At 42.0% G+C, this 18,995-nt stretch overlaps 1 protein-coding gene across 3 annotated transcripts in view; it reads left to right on the top strand.

Annotated features, from left to right (window-relative positions):
• ATF3 (activating transcription factor 3) overlaps window positions 1-11,096 on the top strand; it is a 27,173-nt gene extending 16,077 nt beyond the window's left edge. The window contains exons 1-4 of one of the 3 annotated variants that reach the window (XM_035322224.1): window positions 1,860-1,998; window positions 6,418-6,578; window positions 7,123-7,230; window positions 8,178-11,096. In XM_035322224.1, the coding sequence (XP_035178115.1) occupies window positions 1,869-1,998; window positions 6,418-6,578; window positions 7,123-7,230; window positions 8,178-8,375 (597 nt within the window). In that variant the 5' untranslated portion in view covers window positions 1,860-1,868 and the 3' untranslated portion in view covers window positions 8,376-11,096. Of the gene's footprint in view, window positions 1-1,859; window positions 1,999-6,334; window positions 6,579-7,122; window positions 7,231-8,177 lie in introns of those variants that run through there. The other 2 variants (XM_035322225.1, XM_035322226.1) reach the window with 2 other exon arrangements.
• The last annotated feature ends 7,899 nt before the right edge of the window (window positions 11,097-18,995 follow it).

The following is an 18,995-nucleotide window of genomic DNA, read 5'->3' on the forward strand; positions in this document are numbered from 1 at the left end:
TTCTTTCCTTCTTTCCTTCTTTCCTTCTTTCCTTCTTTCCTTCTTTCTTTCTCCCTCTTTCTCTCTCTCTCTTTCTCTCACTTTCTCTCTTTCTCACTTTCTTTTTCTCTTTTCTTTTCTTTTCTTTTCTTTTCTTTTCTTTTCTTTTCTTTTCTTTTCTTTTCTTTTCTTTTTCCTTTCCTTTCCTTTCCTTTCCTTTCCTTTCCTTTCCTTTCCTTTCCTTTCCTTTCCTTTCCTTTCCTTTCCTTTCCTTTCCTTTCCTTTCCTTTCCTTTCCTTTCTTTTTCTTTCCTTTTCTTTCCTTTTCTTTTGCACTTTACATAAAGAAGACAATTAAATGTAAAGTAGGAGCCCTATGTTTGCAAAGGTGAGCACGCTAGCACTGTGACATTTAAAAAGCTGAGACTACAGTTCCTGTCGGTGTGGCTGATGTGCACGTTTCTACATATATATAAATATATATATATATGCACACACCCATGCGGGCACAAGCAGAGGTGAGACGCAGCCAGTCTGACTTTCAAACCAGTACAAGAAACCAACGTCCTTGATGAAATGCTCCAAGGAATTAATTCATCCCAGAAAGCACCACTTGAGACACAGCCCCAATTATCACAGTACAGCCACGTGAACACGATGAAATTAACTAACTGGTTGGGGCACTCGATCGGGGTATGCCTATAGAACGTGAATGGGTTTACTGGTCATGTTGGGACGTCCCCAGGCTCTTGGTGAGCTGAGCGGGGAGACCCGAAGGCTGTCGTAAGGATGGGTTTGTATGCGTTGGGCATGGGGCGGCAGTGCGTTGGGTAACGCTGTGCGAAGCTCCCCCTAAGCTCCTCCAGCTTTGGGTAAGTGCTTTTTAGCGCTTTGGGGGCCGTTAGGAGGCGAGTCCTGTCATTGCACAAGCCAGGAAGCGATGGAAACAAAAAAGAACAAAACAAAACCCCCTTCACCACAGCCACCACCATATGTCCCTGTCTCCTATGGGGACTCTGGTTTTCCCTGGAATCACAACATCATGTGCTGTTGTTGTTTAAGAGAAGGCTTTTTTTTTTTTTTTTTTTAATTATTATTATTTTTACTTTTCTGTAATTTCATTAACCAGGTCCTTCCTGTTTCCTTCAGGGTAAAACCCAAAGTCTTCCTCTTCAGGGTGTAAAGCCAACTTCTAGCTGTCATCTCAAGCAGCACGGCGGGAGCGCGTATGCTGGGCGGGGGGGAGGGGGGGCGGGGGGGGGGGGGAGCGTTAAACAACTTTTTATGTAAGGAAGAATCACGTTTTCCAGTCCTGTCGGAAACCACACGGTGTTCACTTACGTTTACTGTTTCCGAGATACGGAAAGGACTTTGATATATATATATATATATATATATGTATTTCCTCAAGTCACGAAGACTCGGTTTCATTTTAGTTTTTTAGTTTACTTTCCCCAAAGTCCGGGCTAAGATGAAAAAAGGAGGGAGGAAGGGAGTGCAGAGGGGGCCGGGGACGGCGGCTGCTCCTCCCGCGCCCCTCGGGGGTCCCTCGGGGGTCCCTCGGGGGTCTCGCCGGTGTCTCTCCGAGGTCCTTCGGGGCTCTTTCGGGGCTCCCTCGGGGGTCCTTTTGGGGTCCCTCGGGGGTCCCTGCGGTGTCTCCGCGGCGTCCCCCCGGCTGTGCGGCTGCCGGGGGTCCCGTCCCGGCCGGCGTGGGCGCGCCCCCCCGCGGATCGCGGTGCCGGGGAAGCCTTGCATCACCGCCGCGGGCCCCGCTGCCCCCCCGGCGGCCGCCCATCTCTCTCGGGGAGGCTATTAATAGCATGACATCAGCCCGGGACTCGCCGCCAGAGTAAATACCAGCGCTGCCCGCTCGGCTATATAAGGGGGGTGATGCAACCGCGGCCACAGGCAGAGGCGCGGGGAGCGCGCAGCGGGCGCTGCTCTCCCGACGGACGAGCGGCACCGGCACCACCGGCACCACCGGCACCGGCACCGGCACCGGGGAGGCAGCCCGAGGAAGGTAGGGCAGCGGCGTGGGGACCGGGAACCGCCGTGCTGGGGCGGGGGGGTGGAAGGCTTTGAGCCGGCTCCGCGCCCGGCGCTGCCCGGAGCCTCCGGGGATCCCCCCGTCCCAGCTGAGCCCCCATCGTGGGGACCCTTCCCCGGGTGAGCCCCGAGTGTGGGGGACCCCTCCCGGTTGAGACCCGAGTATGGGGAACCCCCCCCCCCCCGGGCCGGGCAGTGCCGGGGGGCGGCGGGGAGATGCCGGCTGGCCGGGCACCGAGACCCCCGACGGGCGGCGGAGGCAGCCGGGGGGATCCCCGAGGGGCGGGTGGGAGCTGGGGAGCAGATGGACAGACGGACAAGCAGATGGATAGGGGCTCGCTTTCCGCCGCGTCTCGCCGCCCCGACGGGCAGGAGCTCGGCTGGGGAGATGTTGGCCAAGCCGGCCGGGCACGGCACAACGGCGAGGGGGGCAGAGAGTTTTCCTGTCGGAAATGGATTTTCCTCCCGGTTACCAGCGCTCGGGCTGCCGGTAGGCGGCCGAAAATGAGCCGGGAGTGATGGGGGATGTCAGGGAGCTTAAGGTCAAGCGGCGTGCACGGAGGTTGTGAACTGTAATTGCTCTTAATGCTGTTTAAGATTAACCTCAATGGTTAGCGGGGTTTGTTGCATCAGCACCAGAGGAAAAGGAATTCATGCAAAGAAACAGAACCGAGAGGCGCAGCCAGCCAGCTGCAGCTGAGCAGGAAAGGAAAGACTCGAAGCAGTCGGTTTTAATACTGGGGTTAAGCAAGATTGCGTTTAACCGGTGGAAGTGCACAGCTAGGAGCTGGGTCCCGAAATGAAAGTACCGGTAGGCGAGATGTGAAAGTTTGACGTGGGTGGGAAGAGTCACCCACAAAAGAACAAGTGAAAAGCAGGGGGGAACACCGTGTTTTGAGCCCACCTGAGTTTGGAGGGCACCGGTAACAGAGAAGCTGTTCTCTTCTGGAGAGCTCTGAAAGTGAGGAGAAAGCAATGAAGTGTTAATTCACACCGGGAACAAGCTGTGCCTTTATGGGTCAGGTCCGTGAAATGTTCGGCACCTTCAATTTCAGTAACTTCAGAAGTACTCAAAATAGCCTGGAGCTGCTGTCTATGTGCATGGGCTAACGAAGTAAACAGATAGTATCAGAAAGTCCAGATGTAATTGCAGTTTAGGGCTAGATACTCTTACTGCTTTACAAACCCAGAAAAAAATGGCACGCTGCTCTCAAGAGCTGATAGAGGTAGAATTGGGGCAAAAATGGGGGAAAAGGAAGGGCAAGCTGCTGCCTGTTCTAATAACAAACTCTAATTTTTGTTCTTGTAAAACATTTCGAAAAGGAGACCTGTTCCTCCAAAACTGGACAACGTCTGCCTTGTCGTTATGAAAAGAGAACCTGCCTAACTCACCACATAGCTTTGACACGAGGCTGAATATTTTTGATATCCATACCGTGGTGGCTCCTGATGATCTCAGGTCCCATGGCCTGGGACCTTACAGTGCTGGAGCCCTGCCCCAAAGAGCCCCAGGGCACAAACTCACTGCCACAGCTCTGCCAAACTCAGCTCATGGCTGAAACCCTCAGGCCAGCCTCAGCCGCCTGGTAGTCCCTCCCTTCCATAAAGTCGAGTACGTGGAGATGCCTTTCAGGATGTCTGGAAGGTCAGTGAGCTGGTCAGGCAGGACAGCAGCAAGTTTCTATAGTCAAGGACACTTCCCTCCCTGGGCTTCCCCTCCCGGTGGCCACCATCCCTTTCCCTTTTTCTAAACTAGTAACAGACCAAGCAGTGTACCTGAGTACACTGTAGCAGGGTCTTGCTGGTGCTCGTGAGACACCCAGCACTAACAGAAATACAGGGTTAACACAACTGCTCAGAGATGTAACTAAAGCATGGACATTCTTGGGTTCCTCTGGTGCTACCGCTGACTTTAATTAAAAGTTGACCTAAGCCAAAAAGTAAATGAACAAACCACCAGTGCTGGGAAATGCTTAGCCCAATTAATTATTTTGTACGCTGGAGAAATGGGTTCATTGCTAATTTAAGACTCCTGGTTTGATTGAATTGCACAAAATTAACTTTGTCAAATGAAGCCATCAGCGGGAGCCAAGGAGATTAACGGTCGGTGAGCAGGGCTGAAGCTTGTGCTAGCGATGAGGGGTTTGGTGTCATCCAGAATTGGCCCGTTTAAATGAGTCAAGTGGATGAATGCTGATAAATGATAATTAACACTGGGAGGAGTTTAGTTGGAAACTATAGTGCTGTTTCTGACTTGGGAAAGAGTAACTGCTATCTTTCTGAGATTATAGGATTAAACTGTATCAGTACTTCAAATGTGACTCATGAGCAGGGGCTTTCTAAAGAGAATTACATAAATTTCCCAAGGTCTTTCTGAATAACAAATTGTTCCTAATAATTTCCTCATCTTTAATAGCTATGGGTGAAATCCTGGCTCCACTGAGGTCAAAAAAGAAAAACTCCTCTGGATTTCAGTGGGGCCAGGATTTCACCCCCAGGACCTGGGAAATCTTTGGCCATTCTGTGGTCACTGAGACTGAAAGAGAGGAAACTTTTGCAGCTGGACATGTAGTTTTCTGCAAACTGGCAGTTCTCAGCCTTCAGATTTTTATGTTTACCTCATTTAGCGATGAGGCAGATTCTACTCTAATTTGTACCAGGATGGATTTACAGTGTATTTTTAGATATCTCTGAGCGAAATCTATCTTCTTGTCAAGGCACGTGACCCTGAACGTTTCTTGCCGGGTCACAGAGGTAGCTTACAGGGAACTGTACAATTTTGGGTTGCCCACGTGGAAATTTAACTTACCCACATTGCCCTACCCCGAGGCAACTATTTGCTTACCTGCATTAAGTTAATTACAATTGAGTTTGCTATAATTCTTACAGTTCTAATCAAGAAGAGATAACGCATACTGTAATTACCCCTATAGATATAAAAACAAACAAACAACCTAAAACCCCCACACCAAGGAAAACAGAAAAAGCAATATAGTAAAATCCAATTAACAAAAGTTGCTTTATGGTTAGGGGAGGTAATACAATCTGTTTTCCCATGGATTCGCAGCTTTTGGCCCTTGGGCCACCCACAAAAAAAGCTCAGCTTACTTCCAGACCTCTTATCTCGCCTCTTCTGAGTGAGAGATAGTTCGCGTTGTGCAAAGCTGTGCGCGTCTGCTAGCTAGGTTGCCCGTGGTGTTTGGATGGCTGACTGCTGAGTTTTGCCTATTTCTCCCTCAGTGGGGTCACTGATTTTCACAAAGCATATAGGGGGCCTCTCTATAGGGGGCCTCTCTCCCATTTCCAAAATTGGCTAAAAATGAATGAGAATGACTAAAAAGGGGAAAGTAGAAAGCACTGTCAAATACATTCGTTTCCTTGGGAAAACTACAAGAAATGAAGTTCCTCCATGGGTGTCCATTAGTGTAATTCCACTGAAGTCTCTGCAGTTACACTCTTTTATAACAGCAGGAGGTCTGACCATAAATATTGAAGAATTTAAAACCTCTTGTTGAGGGCAGATGAGGACAGTTTCAGATTTTACAAGGGTGAAGGAATGAAACAAATGGCATTACGTTTTTTGTGACTCTTGCCCTCCAATTCAGTTTGTGCTTGGAAGCACCAGAGCACGTATAGATTTCCACCTTTCTGACACTTCTTATTGTGAACTGTTCTTCAGGAGTTTATAACCAGGTATTAATATATCTGTCTAAAACCAAGCATGATGAGCATTTTGTGCTCTTTCTGTCTTGGTTAACAAACTTCAGCTTCTGGTGGAACTGTAAGCCTTACCTAAATGTAGCTGAGAGAAACACATGCTCTGCCCATTTCAAGCTGCAATTTTGTGGTGGTATAGCTGTGAGGATGGCAATACTCCTTCTGTACTTTAAATAGTAATAATATTTGCTTTCTGATATTTGTTCCTTATTCTCTTACTGTTCCTATTCACTCTATTCTCATTGGCCACACATTCCTGGTTTAGAACTCAACATTAGATCTACATGTACACAATTTTTTCTCCACATTAATTTTCAGAAAGATCTAGAAATTTTGTGATGTGTTAATATTATTGCTATGATTATTATTTTAAAATACCATCCTGAAGTTACTCTAAAGCAGAAGGTTGTACTAATGACCAAACTCCTAATTGCTTGACTCTAGTGAGTGATGAGGCTTCATATGTAATGTGGGCTGAAGCAATGCAAGAAATACAGTACTATTTCACAATATGAAATATATCTCTAGGAGATATTGTTTGCCTGTCTAAAGTTGTTGAAAGACTGTTCTTGTTATCTCTTTTTACCTTTCAGCAAAATGATGGTCCAACACTCAGGCCAGGTATCTGCATTAGAAGTCAGCGCCTCCGCAATTGTTCCCACTTTGTCCCCTGCAGGGTCACTGGGGTTTGATGATTTCACAAATTTAACCCCACTGGTGAAAGAGGAACTGAGATTCGCCATCCAAAATAAACGTCAGTCCCACAGAATGTCTTCCACATTGGATACGGTGACTGTTTCTGAAAGGCCAATTGAAACATCAGTCATGAAAACAGAGGTACGGCTCTTTATACAGCATTTCAGTGTGAATGGTTAGGTCTCTAAGCAAATTTCACCAGAAGAGCAGTAATTATGTCAAATACAAACAACCCTCTCCACCATCTAAACATGTTAGTTTATTTGATCCTTTTAAGCCTGTTGCTTGGTTTTCTGTTTTGTGCTTCTGGTAAATTCCTACGGTATTTCTCATTTCTGTTGAAGCCTATAGCTTAATATTTTATTTTTAATTATGAGCTAAGGACAATGTTACAGATTAGCAAGCGCTAAATCTGGTTTCCCTGCCTGTGTGTGACTGCACTTGGAGTAAGGCGACTGCAGTTCCCTTTCGATGAGGACAGTCGGGTGGACCCTGTGTGGGCTACACCGAGGAGGACATGGCTGTGCCATGTCCTAGCCACCAGATTTTTAATTTAAGACAACAGTCTCAAATAAAAACATTCCTATTGCAAATTGAAGAAACAGATGAAGTTAGGGAAATAGCTATACCTTGGTCTGAGCCTCCTGAGGCTCATGTTTTGCATGTATCTTTCTTTATGGGATAGTTTTCTCCTGAAGAGGATGAAAGGAAAAAGCGAAGAAGGGAAAGGAACAAAATTGCTGCTGCAAAGTGCCGAAACAAAAAGAAGGAAAAAACAGAATGTTTGCAGAAAGTAAGTGCCTGGCTTTATTTTATTTTTATGATCTGTCATAACGTCAATAACAGGATGATTTTTTTTTTTAATCTGTCATCCTGAATAGAAACATATTACAGGAGTACTCTCCTAGTAGGAAATACAAAAAGATGTCACCAAAAACTCTGTAAAACCTTCAAACTTTCAGTTATAAAAACTGAATATACCATATATTGAAATCAAACCTGGTTAAAACTGGGACAAAGTGAAAGCACGGTAAAAGTGAAAAGAGATTACTGTTTTCTTGTGTATGGGAATAATAATAATTTGAACATGCAAACTGAACACCAAAAGAATTAAAATCTCATTTCATATAATATCCCTTGTGGAGATCAACAGCCTAGAAACACCCCAAGTAATCTCTGACTTCCTTGGGAAAAGAGTGACACAGTAGCTTAGCCCCGAGTTCTCTATCCCGAGACCCTAGTAGTGCCTTCACCTGATCTGCCATGATATAAAACTATATTACAGCAGCATTGGGCCTGTCTTCTCTGCTGTATCCAGGGGTTCAGAAAAAAAATCTATGTTCTTACTTTGCTACCTTAACAAAGGTTTACAGCTATGTGACGTGATGTACCAGGGAGTTAGTAAGTGGCATTGATAATTTGGCATCAGTTGTTGACCCCAAAAGTTCAGAATAATTTTACGGAAGATAGAAACATTACTTTGGATGCCTGCCATTGTAAGCGAATGTAAATCTGAATTTGGCTTTTGATGTTCATTACACAGAAGGCCACAGAAGGCAACTGTCAATCTGTTTTTTAAGCTATTATCAACTGGGGGACGTATCTTTTCACCCCTACAGGACATGTAATTTCTTTCTCAGCTAGTCATATGCTTTCCCACCAATAAAAAACCTGCAACTATTAGATAATCAACTATCTGAAATGCTCCGTCTAATAGTTGTGTCTGTACTTTGTGACTAGGAATCAGAAAAGCTGGAAACTATCAATGCGGAATTAAAAGCCCAGATTGAAGAGCTAAAGAATGAGAAGCAGCATTTGATATACATGCTAAATCTTCACAGACCCACTTGTATAGTTCGGGCGCAAAATGGAAGGACACCTGAAGATGAAAGGAATCTTTTTATTCAACAGATCAAAGAAGGAACATTACAAGGTTAAGTGATATGGCAAAGATGGAAATATGTAGTATGTTTTTAACAGCTACCAGAATCCACGGAGGATCTGACTTAATGTGTAGGATTCTATTAGTCAAGAGCCTTTAGGAAGGGCAGATTGCTTTCTTGAGTGGAAAGGATCGTTTTGGCTTGACAGTGGTTCTTCCCCTTGGAAGATATGGTCTCAGTGAAACTGAAGAGCCTTCTGCCTCAAATATAGGTTTTGCACCTGTCATACTTGCTGTTCCTAGGAGCTACAGACAACAGCTTCAGAAGATTTAGCTCTCTGCTAGTATACAGTATCTACACTCACGACGTTTGTGCTAGGACACTATGACTGCTGATGATGCACATGGTACAGACAGCTGTGCTGGATGGACACTACTTTCCTTGTGGCTGGTAGGGAAAGCAGACTGAGAGTATTTTTAAAGTTTTGCAGTTTCCAGGAGGATGGTTTCTGGCAGAGTGCACTGACATATAATATTGCATTCTAACCTAACACACACACACAAACACACAAAAAGCCTTTAGTTCCAATTAAGCTTTGTAAATTTTTTTTTCACAACACTTGTGTAGCTTTTTTCTATGACTCATCTCAGAGACTGAATTTGACAAGTCTAGTAGGTGTGACAAAGAAATGTTTCTTGCAAAATTCCATGTGGCTAAGTTCATATTTTATGAGTTGGAACCCCACCTACCATCCTTTGGGGACTGTAATTTTTCCTTGCATTTCAGGAGAGTATTTTGTGACTGGGTGAATTAGACCCACTGGAAAGAGGAATCTAATTATGAAGGGATTTTTATCTGGGTTTTGCCCAAGCAAAGAACTGCAGAACTGAATCACAGGCTCATGAATCATGAAAAGTTAATATATATATATATTTGTCTAGGATCTAATCCTACAAGCCTTAACCCTCAATCACAGAAGAGGCTTTTAGTAGGTCTGGTTATACAGATAGTTCTTACAGGCATAAGGTCTTGACAAAGCTTTTTGCATCCTTGTCAGGATTACTTCCTTTTGCCAGATGACTCAGAGGGAAAAATTATGATTGCAGCTACTTTTATTTTACATTTGGGTGGCAACTACAGTCAATCAAAAGTATTACTTAGAATCTAAAGCAGACACGAGTTTTGATGTAGTGAATTACTGTTCTTATTTTTTATTAAATACTAACCTTAGATGTTTTTGAACTGGTAGAAGAGCTGCTGGACAAAACAGTTGGAGCTACGAGTGTTTAAAGTCTGATGTTTCTGTGAAATTCTCAGATTGTTTAATCCTATGAAATATATCCTTTTTTTTTTTTTTGTAAAAGAAAATATTATCCTTATTTATCACTAATATCGTAATGAGTAAATAAATACTGCAAGCAAGATAAAACTGAAAACACAAGTGTTGTGCTGTCTTTTTACTTTTATCTCTTGGTGTTTAATATTATATATTCCTAAAGTTCACTAGTTGTATTTGAGACACCACTACTTAAAACACTTATCCTTCATCATCTCCACAGATGAGGTCCTGAGTATCTTGAATGACTGGGTACAGAGATTATGCCTCCCAAAATTCTGTATCTTGTTCAGTGGTGTCTAGCTGCTCAATGTCACAATTTAAATGAAGTAGACAATAATAATGGAGCTTACAGTACATAATATTTTACACCAGTTATGCAGTGTTGAAATTGTGGTTTTATTCTAAAGGCTAAACTTACAGATACCTCAGCCACAAGCTTCTTACTCTACAAGTCCATGCTGAGTGTATCAGATATCATACCTGATCCTTATATGATCTTTATATTCTGCAACAGAACTTCTTAGTACATTTTCCTAAGATCTGGATATATTGTAATGTCCTATATCGTGTTTAAAAGATATGTACTTCATGTATCTGAAAAGTGAATGTATTAAAAAGACAACACACTAGGTCTGATTCTGTCCTGAGAATCTGTTTTCTTTCTGTATGTTGGAAGGAGCTGCCATTGATTTCAATGAGAGTTTTTCTAATGTCCTGTAGGCAGAGTTTGGAGCCTCTGCTGCGATTTCACTGGCTCAGAGGGAAAGTTTCATGGGGAGTTGGGCCAGTTGTTTGTCAGAGAACAGATTTACATGAAGTATGTTAACAGTAAACTCGCCAAATGATTTTCATTGGTATTTGATTTCTGTATGGGAGTACAAAACTGAGGCGTCATTGTGGTATCATACACCTCGGCTTTGCCTTCAGTGCATCAAATACCAGCAGACAAGAGTTTGCCTCCTGTACTGTTATAAAGTGTTACCCCAGAGACTAGAATATGATGACAGAATTTGTGTCTCTCCTTTAGGGAATTTGTATGGTTGCTTTTAACTGTATCACTGTTGACGCAGGCGTCATGTTTATGTTGCTTGATGTTATGTACTTAGCTTGCCAAATGTTAATACAGTACCACTACTATTGTCAGAAGATAATCTATTTTTATTTCTTTATATGTGCAGACACAGCTGCTTTCTACTGTGTGTATGTGTGTGTGTGCATGCGTGCTCCTGCACGCTACTGTAGAAATGATGGTACTCAAGGTAATTTGACTATGTCCACGAAAGCGTGTTTAAGCAGCTAGACAGGAGCAGTATGTTGCATGAGTTTTCTAAAAGTATACTTTATTCAGGAGAACCTCTAAAATGCATTAAAAGTGGTTTGTTTTCTATTCTCAAGTTTGTTTTGATACTTTAATAAAAAATAATTAATATATATTTACTCCTGTGTCATTTAATTCATTTTAAGCTTCCAGGTCCAGCAGCAACTTCATCTTCTTAAAGAAACATTAATATATATATATATATAAAAGCAGACACATCTTGTAGGTTTTCAACAATAAGCATCTTATCAGATGAAATTGATACTGTTCACTGATAGTCAAGGTGAAAAAGCTTTGACAAAGCTTTGTCATTACAAGGTTGATAATGAATTCCAGCTAATTTCTTATTTGCATCCTAGGGCTTAGATTAAAGCACTGGAAATTAGAACTCCTTCTAAACCTTGTAACCCACCAGTTGTTTTGGCTTTCTTATTACCTAAGGGGTTTAATACTTTTGCTTTATTGATTGCTTTCTATGGTGATATGGCAAATACTAAAGCAGTACTGCACAGATAGGGCTTTGGCTTGTTTTTGTGTGTGTGTTTGTGTGTGCGGGTGTGTGTGTGGAGGAGCATGAGGAAAGATGAACAAAATGTTCTATCCTGCCTTTCCAAAACTAAGTATCTACACCCAGACAGAAGTCCCTGTGTTTTGACAGCCGGTGATGTGGACGAAAACTTTTGGCTTCAATCCTTTGCAAGCAGTCATAACTTGTAATACAGAGGTCAGATAGAAGGCCAGGAGCTCCAGGGACCAGGAAATCCACCGCATTATTGCAAAATCTAGTTAAAAATATCAGCTGGAAGGAAGATCTAGGCTACTATAAACCTGGCAATGTTGAATGCTTATTCTTATTGGTATATTCATTTACAGATCTGCAGTGCCAACATGTTTATTCATCCTTTCATGCATTCGCCCATACTTATCAAATTTACTTTTGAATACTTTATTCACTTCCAATTTTTCAAATGTGTAGATCATCTGCCTGTCTTGTTTTAGAAAATCTTATCAACAAAATTAGGGTAATGAATTCCTGAACTGGTATTTTATAATCTTTTCCTTAGATGATATCATTTGAAATCACCCAATTACACAAGCAACTGGTCTCTATGACATATTGCTAATAGAATAATTAATATTCCGTGAACTAAATAAGACTTTGTATCTTCTCCTTAGGTCGTGTTTTAGACACTAAATCTGTGTGTGTCCATGCAGACCTTAAAGCATGCTTAGTTTTACCCTATACACTAATAAGGTACATCTACTTTTTTGATGTAAATGAGTGTAACATTGGAGGTAGGCAAAGCCAGGGATTCACTCTAGACATTCATTTAATGAAATGGAATGGCAACAAATTTAAATGTAAAATAACTTTTCTGCCTAGTCCCATCAAGAATGTGAAGTCATTGCTTAAGGGGTGGCATTAAAGTTACAGTTATTATTAGTTTTGCCAAAGAAACTGGATGATTTATGGGTAATGAAAATAAAACTGTACAGTTGTTAGTTAGAAAAGAGTTTTAAACACTAAGTCTACGTCATCTTAAAAAATATATATATAAAAATAAAAATAAAATAAAAAAATCTAAATCCAGACTGGCAATTGTATCTCATCCATTTTTTTTTCTTCAACTGGTGAGCAGTACACAGGACTAGATACTAGTCTCATTCATTTGGCCATTGCCATGTTTCTATGTTTGCCCAGTGCCCCCAGCTGGAGACGCTGAGTATCACATGATGAAAATGTTCAAGAATATTAATTTACATAGAAATACTTAGTAACATTCTTCACTAGCTAATAAAGGCATCAATATCAGATTTGTTTATGAAATAGACATCATTACTTTTTAAAGTGTAGTTAAGATGAAGAGTGACAATAGTTGAAAAAAATCTTATTGCTCAAAGTTCATTTCCGTAGTGGACACTCTGAGTCACAACTGCTGACTTTAGTGATAAAAATAGTTATTTACTAATTTTCACTTCTATTAGATCTTCAGAGCCAACACAGTTTAAAGAGAATATGCCAGATTCTATTCTTGATACAGCATCAGTTCAGGCTGCATGGCTTTACTAGTGCTGACAGTGATGTGTGAACCAAAAAAAAAAGCTAATGATTTTCAGATTCCAAGCTAAGCGTATTAGAGCTGGCACTCAGAAAAATCATCAGACCTGTGAAATGAGTAAATAGGAAATGGAAACAAAGTGAGAGTTGAAGCTGGAATCCTTTTCCCCACTTCTGAGAATTTAGCAGCTTTATATTTGCAGACTGCACCAAAATAATTGGTGTACCGCTGTACGCACTTAGATTGTGGGTATGTCCACACAGCAAATAGTGTGGTATAGCAAGGCTTTTATACAAGCTGGCTTTGTACTGGGCACAACCCAGCGATGACAGCAAGAAACTCAGCACAGGCTAATTGATGGCACCAGGATGAGGAGCCCTCCATGCAGCCAGAGGACTGGCTGCTTCTGGCATCTGAGGTAGCTCATTTACACCAGCTCGGGTATCGCTCAGCTCCTCAGGTCAGCATATGTCCCGGAGCTGCCTGCTGAGTAGCTGCCTGGCCTCTCTACAAGCAGCACCACAGATTCAGCCCAAAGGTCCTTCCCGACCCATTTTATTTCTACAGCAGTGACCAAGAACAGGGAAGAACAAGAACAGGGCAAGTATACTTCCCCTGGGTGCTTTCCCACAGTCTGTTTTCAGCAATCACACAAGCTTGACATGATTCCTTCAGATAGTAACCCTTGTCAGGTCTTTCACTCAAGTATTTGCCCAGTTTCTCATCTACAACACCAACATCTGCAGTACATTTGGTGGCATGTTCCATAGGGATGTCACCACTGATGACAAAACTCTTCCTTTTGTTTTGTTTTGACCCGATTCCTTGCAGCTCCACCTGACAGCTGCTCATCCTTGAACTGGAAGGGTCAATGCTTACCCGTGCTCTCCATGTGATTTGTGATAATTTCTCCTTCAGAATGAAGAATTCCAGCCTATTTAGTCACTTTTTCTTTTAGAAGCTATTTCACTCCCTTGGTCTTTCCTGTTACCCATTTTTTTCTAGGAAAGGCCTGTGTCTTTTCCAAGGATTTAAGATAAGGAGACCATAACTGCACACAGTATTCAAGCTGTGGTCATGTCATGGGTTAATACAGTGGGATCTTGATGTTCACTGTTCCTTTCCTAATAATTCCAGAAATTTGATTTGCTTTTTTGATGACTGCTAAGTATCAAGGCTTGTACAATGGAACAATCTATCATAACCCACAAAATCTCCCTCCTGAGTAATAAGGATAAACTCAAGCCCAACATTTTATAAATGATGCCAGGATCAATTTTCCCTATAACTTGTGAATTACCCACATATAGGACTTGAATAGATCAGTTGTTTTTTCTGGATACCCAAAATATACATTTTTTGTTGTTGTTGTTACAAAAGAAGGGATGTTATCCAGAGGGACCTGGACAGGCTTGAGAGATGTGCCCTTGCAAACCTCACAAAGCTCAGCAAGGCCAAGTTCAAGGTCCTGCATCTGGGCTGGGGCAATCCCAAGCACAAGTACAGGCTGGGCAGAGAATGGATTGAGAGCAGCTCTGAGGAGAAAGACCGGGGGGGTGTTGGTGAGAAGCTTGACATGAGCCAGCAATGTGTGCTTGCAGCCCAGAAAGTCAACTGTATTCTGGGCTACATGAAAAGCAACGTGGCCAGCAGGGTGAGAGAAGTCATTCTCCCCCACTGCTCTGCTCTCATGAGATCTCACCTGAAGCACTGCCTTCAGCTCTGGGGCCCCCATCACAAGTAAGACACGGAAGTATTAGAATGAGTCCTGAGGAGGACCACAAAGACGATCAGAAGATTGGAGCTTCTCTCCTATGAAGACAGGCTGAGGGAGCTGGGGTTGTTCAGCCTGGAGAAAAGGCAGCTCCAGGAGACCTTACAGCAGCCTTCCAGTAGCTGAAGGGGCCAAAAGGAAAGATGGGGAGGGACTCTTTGTCAGGGAGTGCAGTGATAGGACAAGGGGGAATGGCTTTAAATTAAAAGAGGGTAGGTTTAGATCATATATTAGGAAGACATTCTTCACTCAGAGGTTGGTGAGGCACTGGCACAGGCTGCCCAGAAAAGCTGTGGATGCCCCATCCCTGGAGGTGTTCAAGGCCAGGCTGGATGGGGCTTTGGGCAGCCTGGTCTGGTGGGAGGTGTCCCTGCCCATGGCAGGGGGGTGGAACCAGATGATCTTTAAGGTCCCTTCCAACCCAAACCATTCTGTGATTCTGTGACATTATGGCATCCATCCTGGCCAACCAAGGCAAAGATACCTCAGAAGAGAAAAGCACGTATGCGATTCACTTGGTGATTTTATCCAAACAGATACTGCAGTCAAAATTCTCAATCCATTGACAATTGCTTGGTTAAGAGTTGAGATCAGAATAAGAGAAAATAATTGGGGAAAAACTGAGTATACAATAGTTTGCCAGCTGAATGGAGTGCAGCTAACTTTTGTTGGCTGAGATAGGGATCCTTTCACCCATCTTGGGTAAGTATCACTCTCTGAAGCTGGCATGGTGAGAACCTCTTCACTTGTTTTAATCTACTACAGCCGTCAACACTGAATCACAAAGGGCTCGTAACTCCCACATTTGTAGCAAATTCCTGTGGTTTCATCATGCATTCTTGAAGCCCCAGATCTGGGAAGCATTTTATTGGATGAGAACCTCCTTCCTCATGACTTTAGGAAAAACCTTAGAAATATTGCTTGTGTATACTAAGTTGTTCAGAAACCAAGAGAAAATAAATTGTATTCAATGCATTAGGCTGTTAGCATTTCGTGTCTAGGAACAAATGTTCTGGGAATTTGGGGTTTGTTTGTTTGCTGGTGAAGGGGGACTCTTTTAAACAGGATTTTTGAATGTCTGGGTTTGGTCATATCACATTCCTTTGCTGCCAGCAGAACCATCCATGGACCAAGAATAGGGTGACTAGAGAAACCAGTTACGAGTGCTAATTCTGAAGGGTTACCAATACTATGTTCAAAGAAAAAAATCCTTAGAATTAATAGCAAGAGAAAGGAGAGATTAATTTTTAAAATTACCCATCTTTCAAATAATAACATCCCTTTGCATCAAGGTAAAAAGAGTAAAAAAGAGTTTTACATTTATCTCCTGTTACTTTTATATGAATTTCTTTGAAACATTTTAGACTCTCCTGCCCCTCTGTGCACTTACCCTCCCCCTCCCATCTTTCTAGAAGTTGTTACTCAAATGTACAGAATGTTCCAAAGCTGGTTTATAGCAACAACTCAATAGTTTCCTTAAAGAGAAGAGAAACTATTCTGCAGGAAGCTAAAGCAAATATTAAGTTGCACAAATACGTATTCAAAAGCAGGAAATACCATTGTTGAGAGTGCAAGCAGAAGTTCAACTCTGCTATCTTACACATGAATGATGAAATATCTTCTAATTGTGTGACCAAGTATTTCCAAATAACACATTTTTTCTTCTCCGTGTGTGTGACAGTTTGCACAGTTCTGTATGAAACATGAACAGAAGCTTTCAAGAAAATGTCTACACAAAATGCTCACCAAATAGATGCAAGATTGCTATTGTCAAGCACACAGATTCATGGATAATCTCACCTAGGAACTATTTATAGAAGAAAACTGCAGGTACGAACCCAAATGAACAGGTATTCACACATTTAGTGTTCCAAAAGGTTTGCAAAGAACTACACCACATCTGAAAGTCTGTGCAGCACAAAGGTATCATGTAATTTATAACTACACTGTAAATAAATAAATAAATAAATTACCCAAAAAAAGTGTTATAGATGCACTTGGGAAAGCGAGTGCTTTGGTAATGTTTTTAGTCAATGTGAGAGCTGATGTCTTTTTTTGCAAGACATGTTTGAAACCTCTTCACCACAGGCAAAAATTCTGTAAAAACATTTGAAAGGAGATAAAATAAACTTGCTTAGGCCAGAATAGGTCACTGTGGCAGAAGCCATGGATGAGAATAAAGCAAAAGGTAATAACAAACTAAACAAAGGACCATATCTTCTTTCTGTTTTTATCTTCTAGGCTGTCTTTGAGTAGCATAAGGACCTGTGCAGTGAAAAAAAATTGTATGTAAGATTTGCATGATTGTAAAAGAAAAGATAAGGGGCAAGGCAGGGGGAGAGATTTGATTCAACCCCTTCTTTGGTTTCTCATCTTTCTCTCCCCTCGAAACAAGAAACTAGAAACTCCAACTGAATGACTATGGCACATATGACACATATTTAAATTTGAGAGTAATGATACTTTCCATGCATGGCAATACATGTACCAGAGAAGGAGGACATGGAACCCATCAGAGGGCCATTTTCTGCCTATTCCCAAAAATACAGTGCCAATACAGTGCCATCATTTAAAGACATTTGGTGCATTTCTTTCTTTTTTTTTTTTTTTTTTTTTTTTTTCCTTTTTAACCCCCAGGTACTTCAAGATGCTTTTAATTGCCTTGCAATCCAAATTGACAGCTGTTTAGGTATAATTTTCTAAAGTACAGAAAAAACGCTGCTAGTTCAGAAACAGTAATGCATAATATACTGGAACAGGATTCCCTCTAAAAGCTGACTTGTCATAAGCAAAGATAGAAAAAATTAGATTCCTTCACAGCTGACCCCTTTATTCTGCGTTTTCACAGACACTGAACACACTATAGGATCCTATTCTCCTTGCCAAGCCTCTAGTTCTGCCGTTCACAGACATATCTATAATCAGTGTCCTGGCTGCGGGGAGGATATCCAGTTATGTCTGGCATTTCAGACTGCTCCTTAAGTAGGAAAGCATTAGTATACTACTCCTGTGCGTGTGAATGAAAGACGGATATGACTCGTTAAAAAAAAAGCCCTGCTAGCACTGATAAAGAACCCTGTGATTTTAAAGAGAATTCTCCGTGTCTTCAGCCCAGCCTCTGCCATGTGCAATCTGCCTGGTGATCATGGAAGAAACCTTTGAAAGTGAATTCTTCAAGCAATTTGCCTAAACACACACACACAGCTCCCAACGTGTGTGCTCTCAGAATGAATGCCACATCAGGCCCTGACAGTCAGGCAGGCTGGCAAAGTCCCTCTCAGAGCATACTGCTGGAACCATGGGTCTGCACAGCCACCGACGATGAATCCTGATGTTTGTGCATGCCCAGCTGAACAGAAATGTAGGGTTAGGCAGAACAGAGCTGGAATTATAGACTTTAATGGTGCTTAAATCCTTCTGGGGGTCTAATTTCAAGTACCTAAATTCAAGAACTAAAGAGTATTTCTAAATATGGATAAGTATATGCATTAGTAAGGGAACAGAAGGTAATGCCCAGTTTCCTTTAAAATGAATTCAGTGTAAAACACTCCGTTAATGTTTTTAGGTCACCCTAGTAACTCGACCAACATTACCATAGTAGCATCTTATATGGAAAGACAGATCACTCCAACCTCATGAAAAGGTAATTCTACTTCTCTGACTCATGGTAATAAATCCATGCCTGTGGATTGAAATGGACAGTCACCAACCATCTTGAGCTCCCAATGATGTCAGGTTAGTTGAGTATTCGGTATGTGTAAATTTGAAAAAACACAGTAAATGTCAAACTTAAGTTTATAATCCCCTAAGGGACAGCATGTTCTGAGCAATTAGTGCAAAATTACTGCCAGAGATGTGATATATTAGAATAAATAACAGTTTAAAAAGATACAGATGCTAAATGTGTATGTGCCTTTGAGAGTCATGGTAAACATTTAAAAATAACCTCTGTGATTATTGGTATGTTTAGATTTTATAAGATCTAGGCCTGGCAGAGGACTCTGTGGTTCTTGTTCTGTGCCATACCATGCATGTGATCTGGATTAAATTTCAGAAGGAGGTCTCTTTTTGTCCCTTCAGAACTTTTATTTAGTAAGAGAACAGCAAGTTAAATTCAGAAGCAGAGTAGGCATATCCATCTCCAAAAGCACTATGGGTCAAATTTAACAGCAGCTAAATAGTGG

Source organism: Oxyura jamaicensis, chromosome 3, assembly GCF_011077185.1.
Source record: "Oxyura jamaicensis isolate SHBP4307 breed ruddy duck chromosome 3, BPBGC_Ojam_1.0, whole genome shotgun sequence".
In the NCBI taxonomy this organism is placed as follows: Eukaryota; Metazoa; Chordata; class Aves; order Anseriformes; family Anatidae; genus Oxyura; species Oxyura jamaicensis.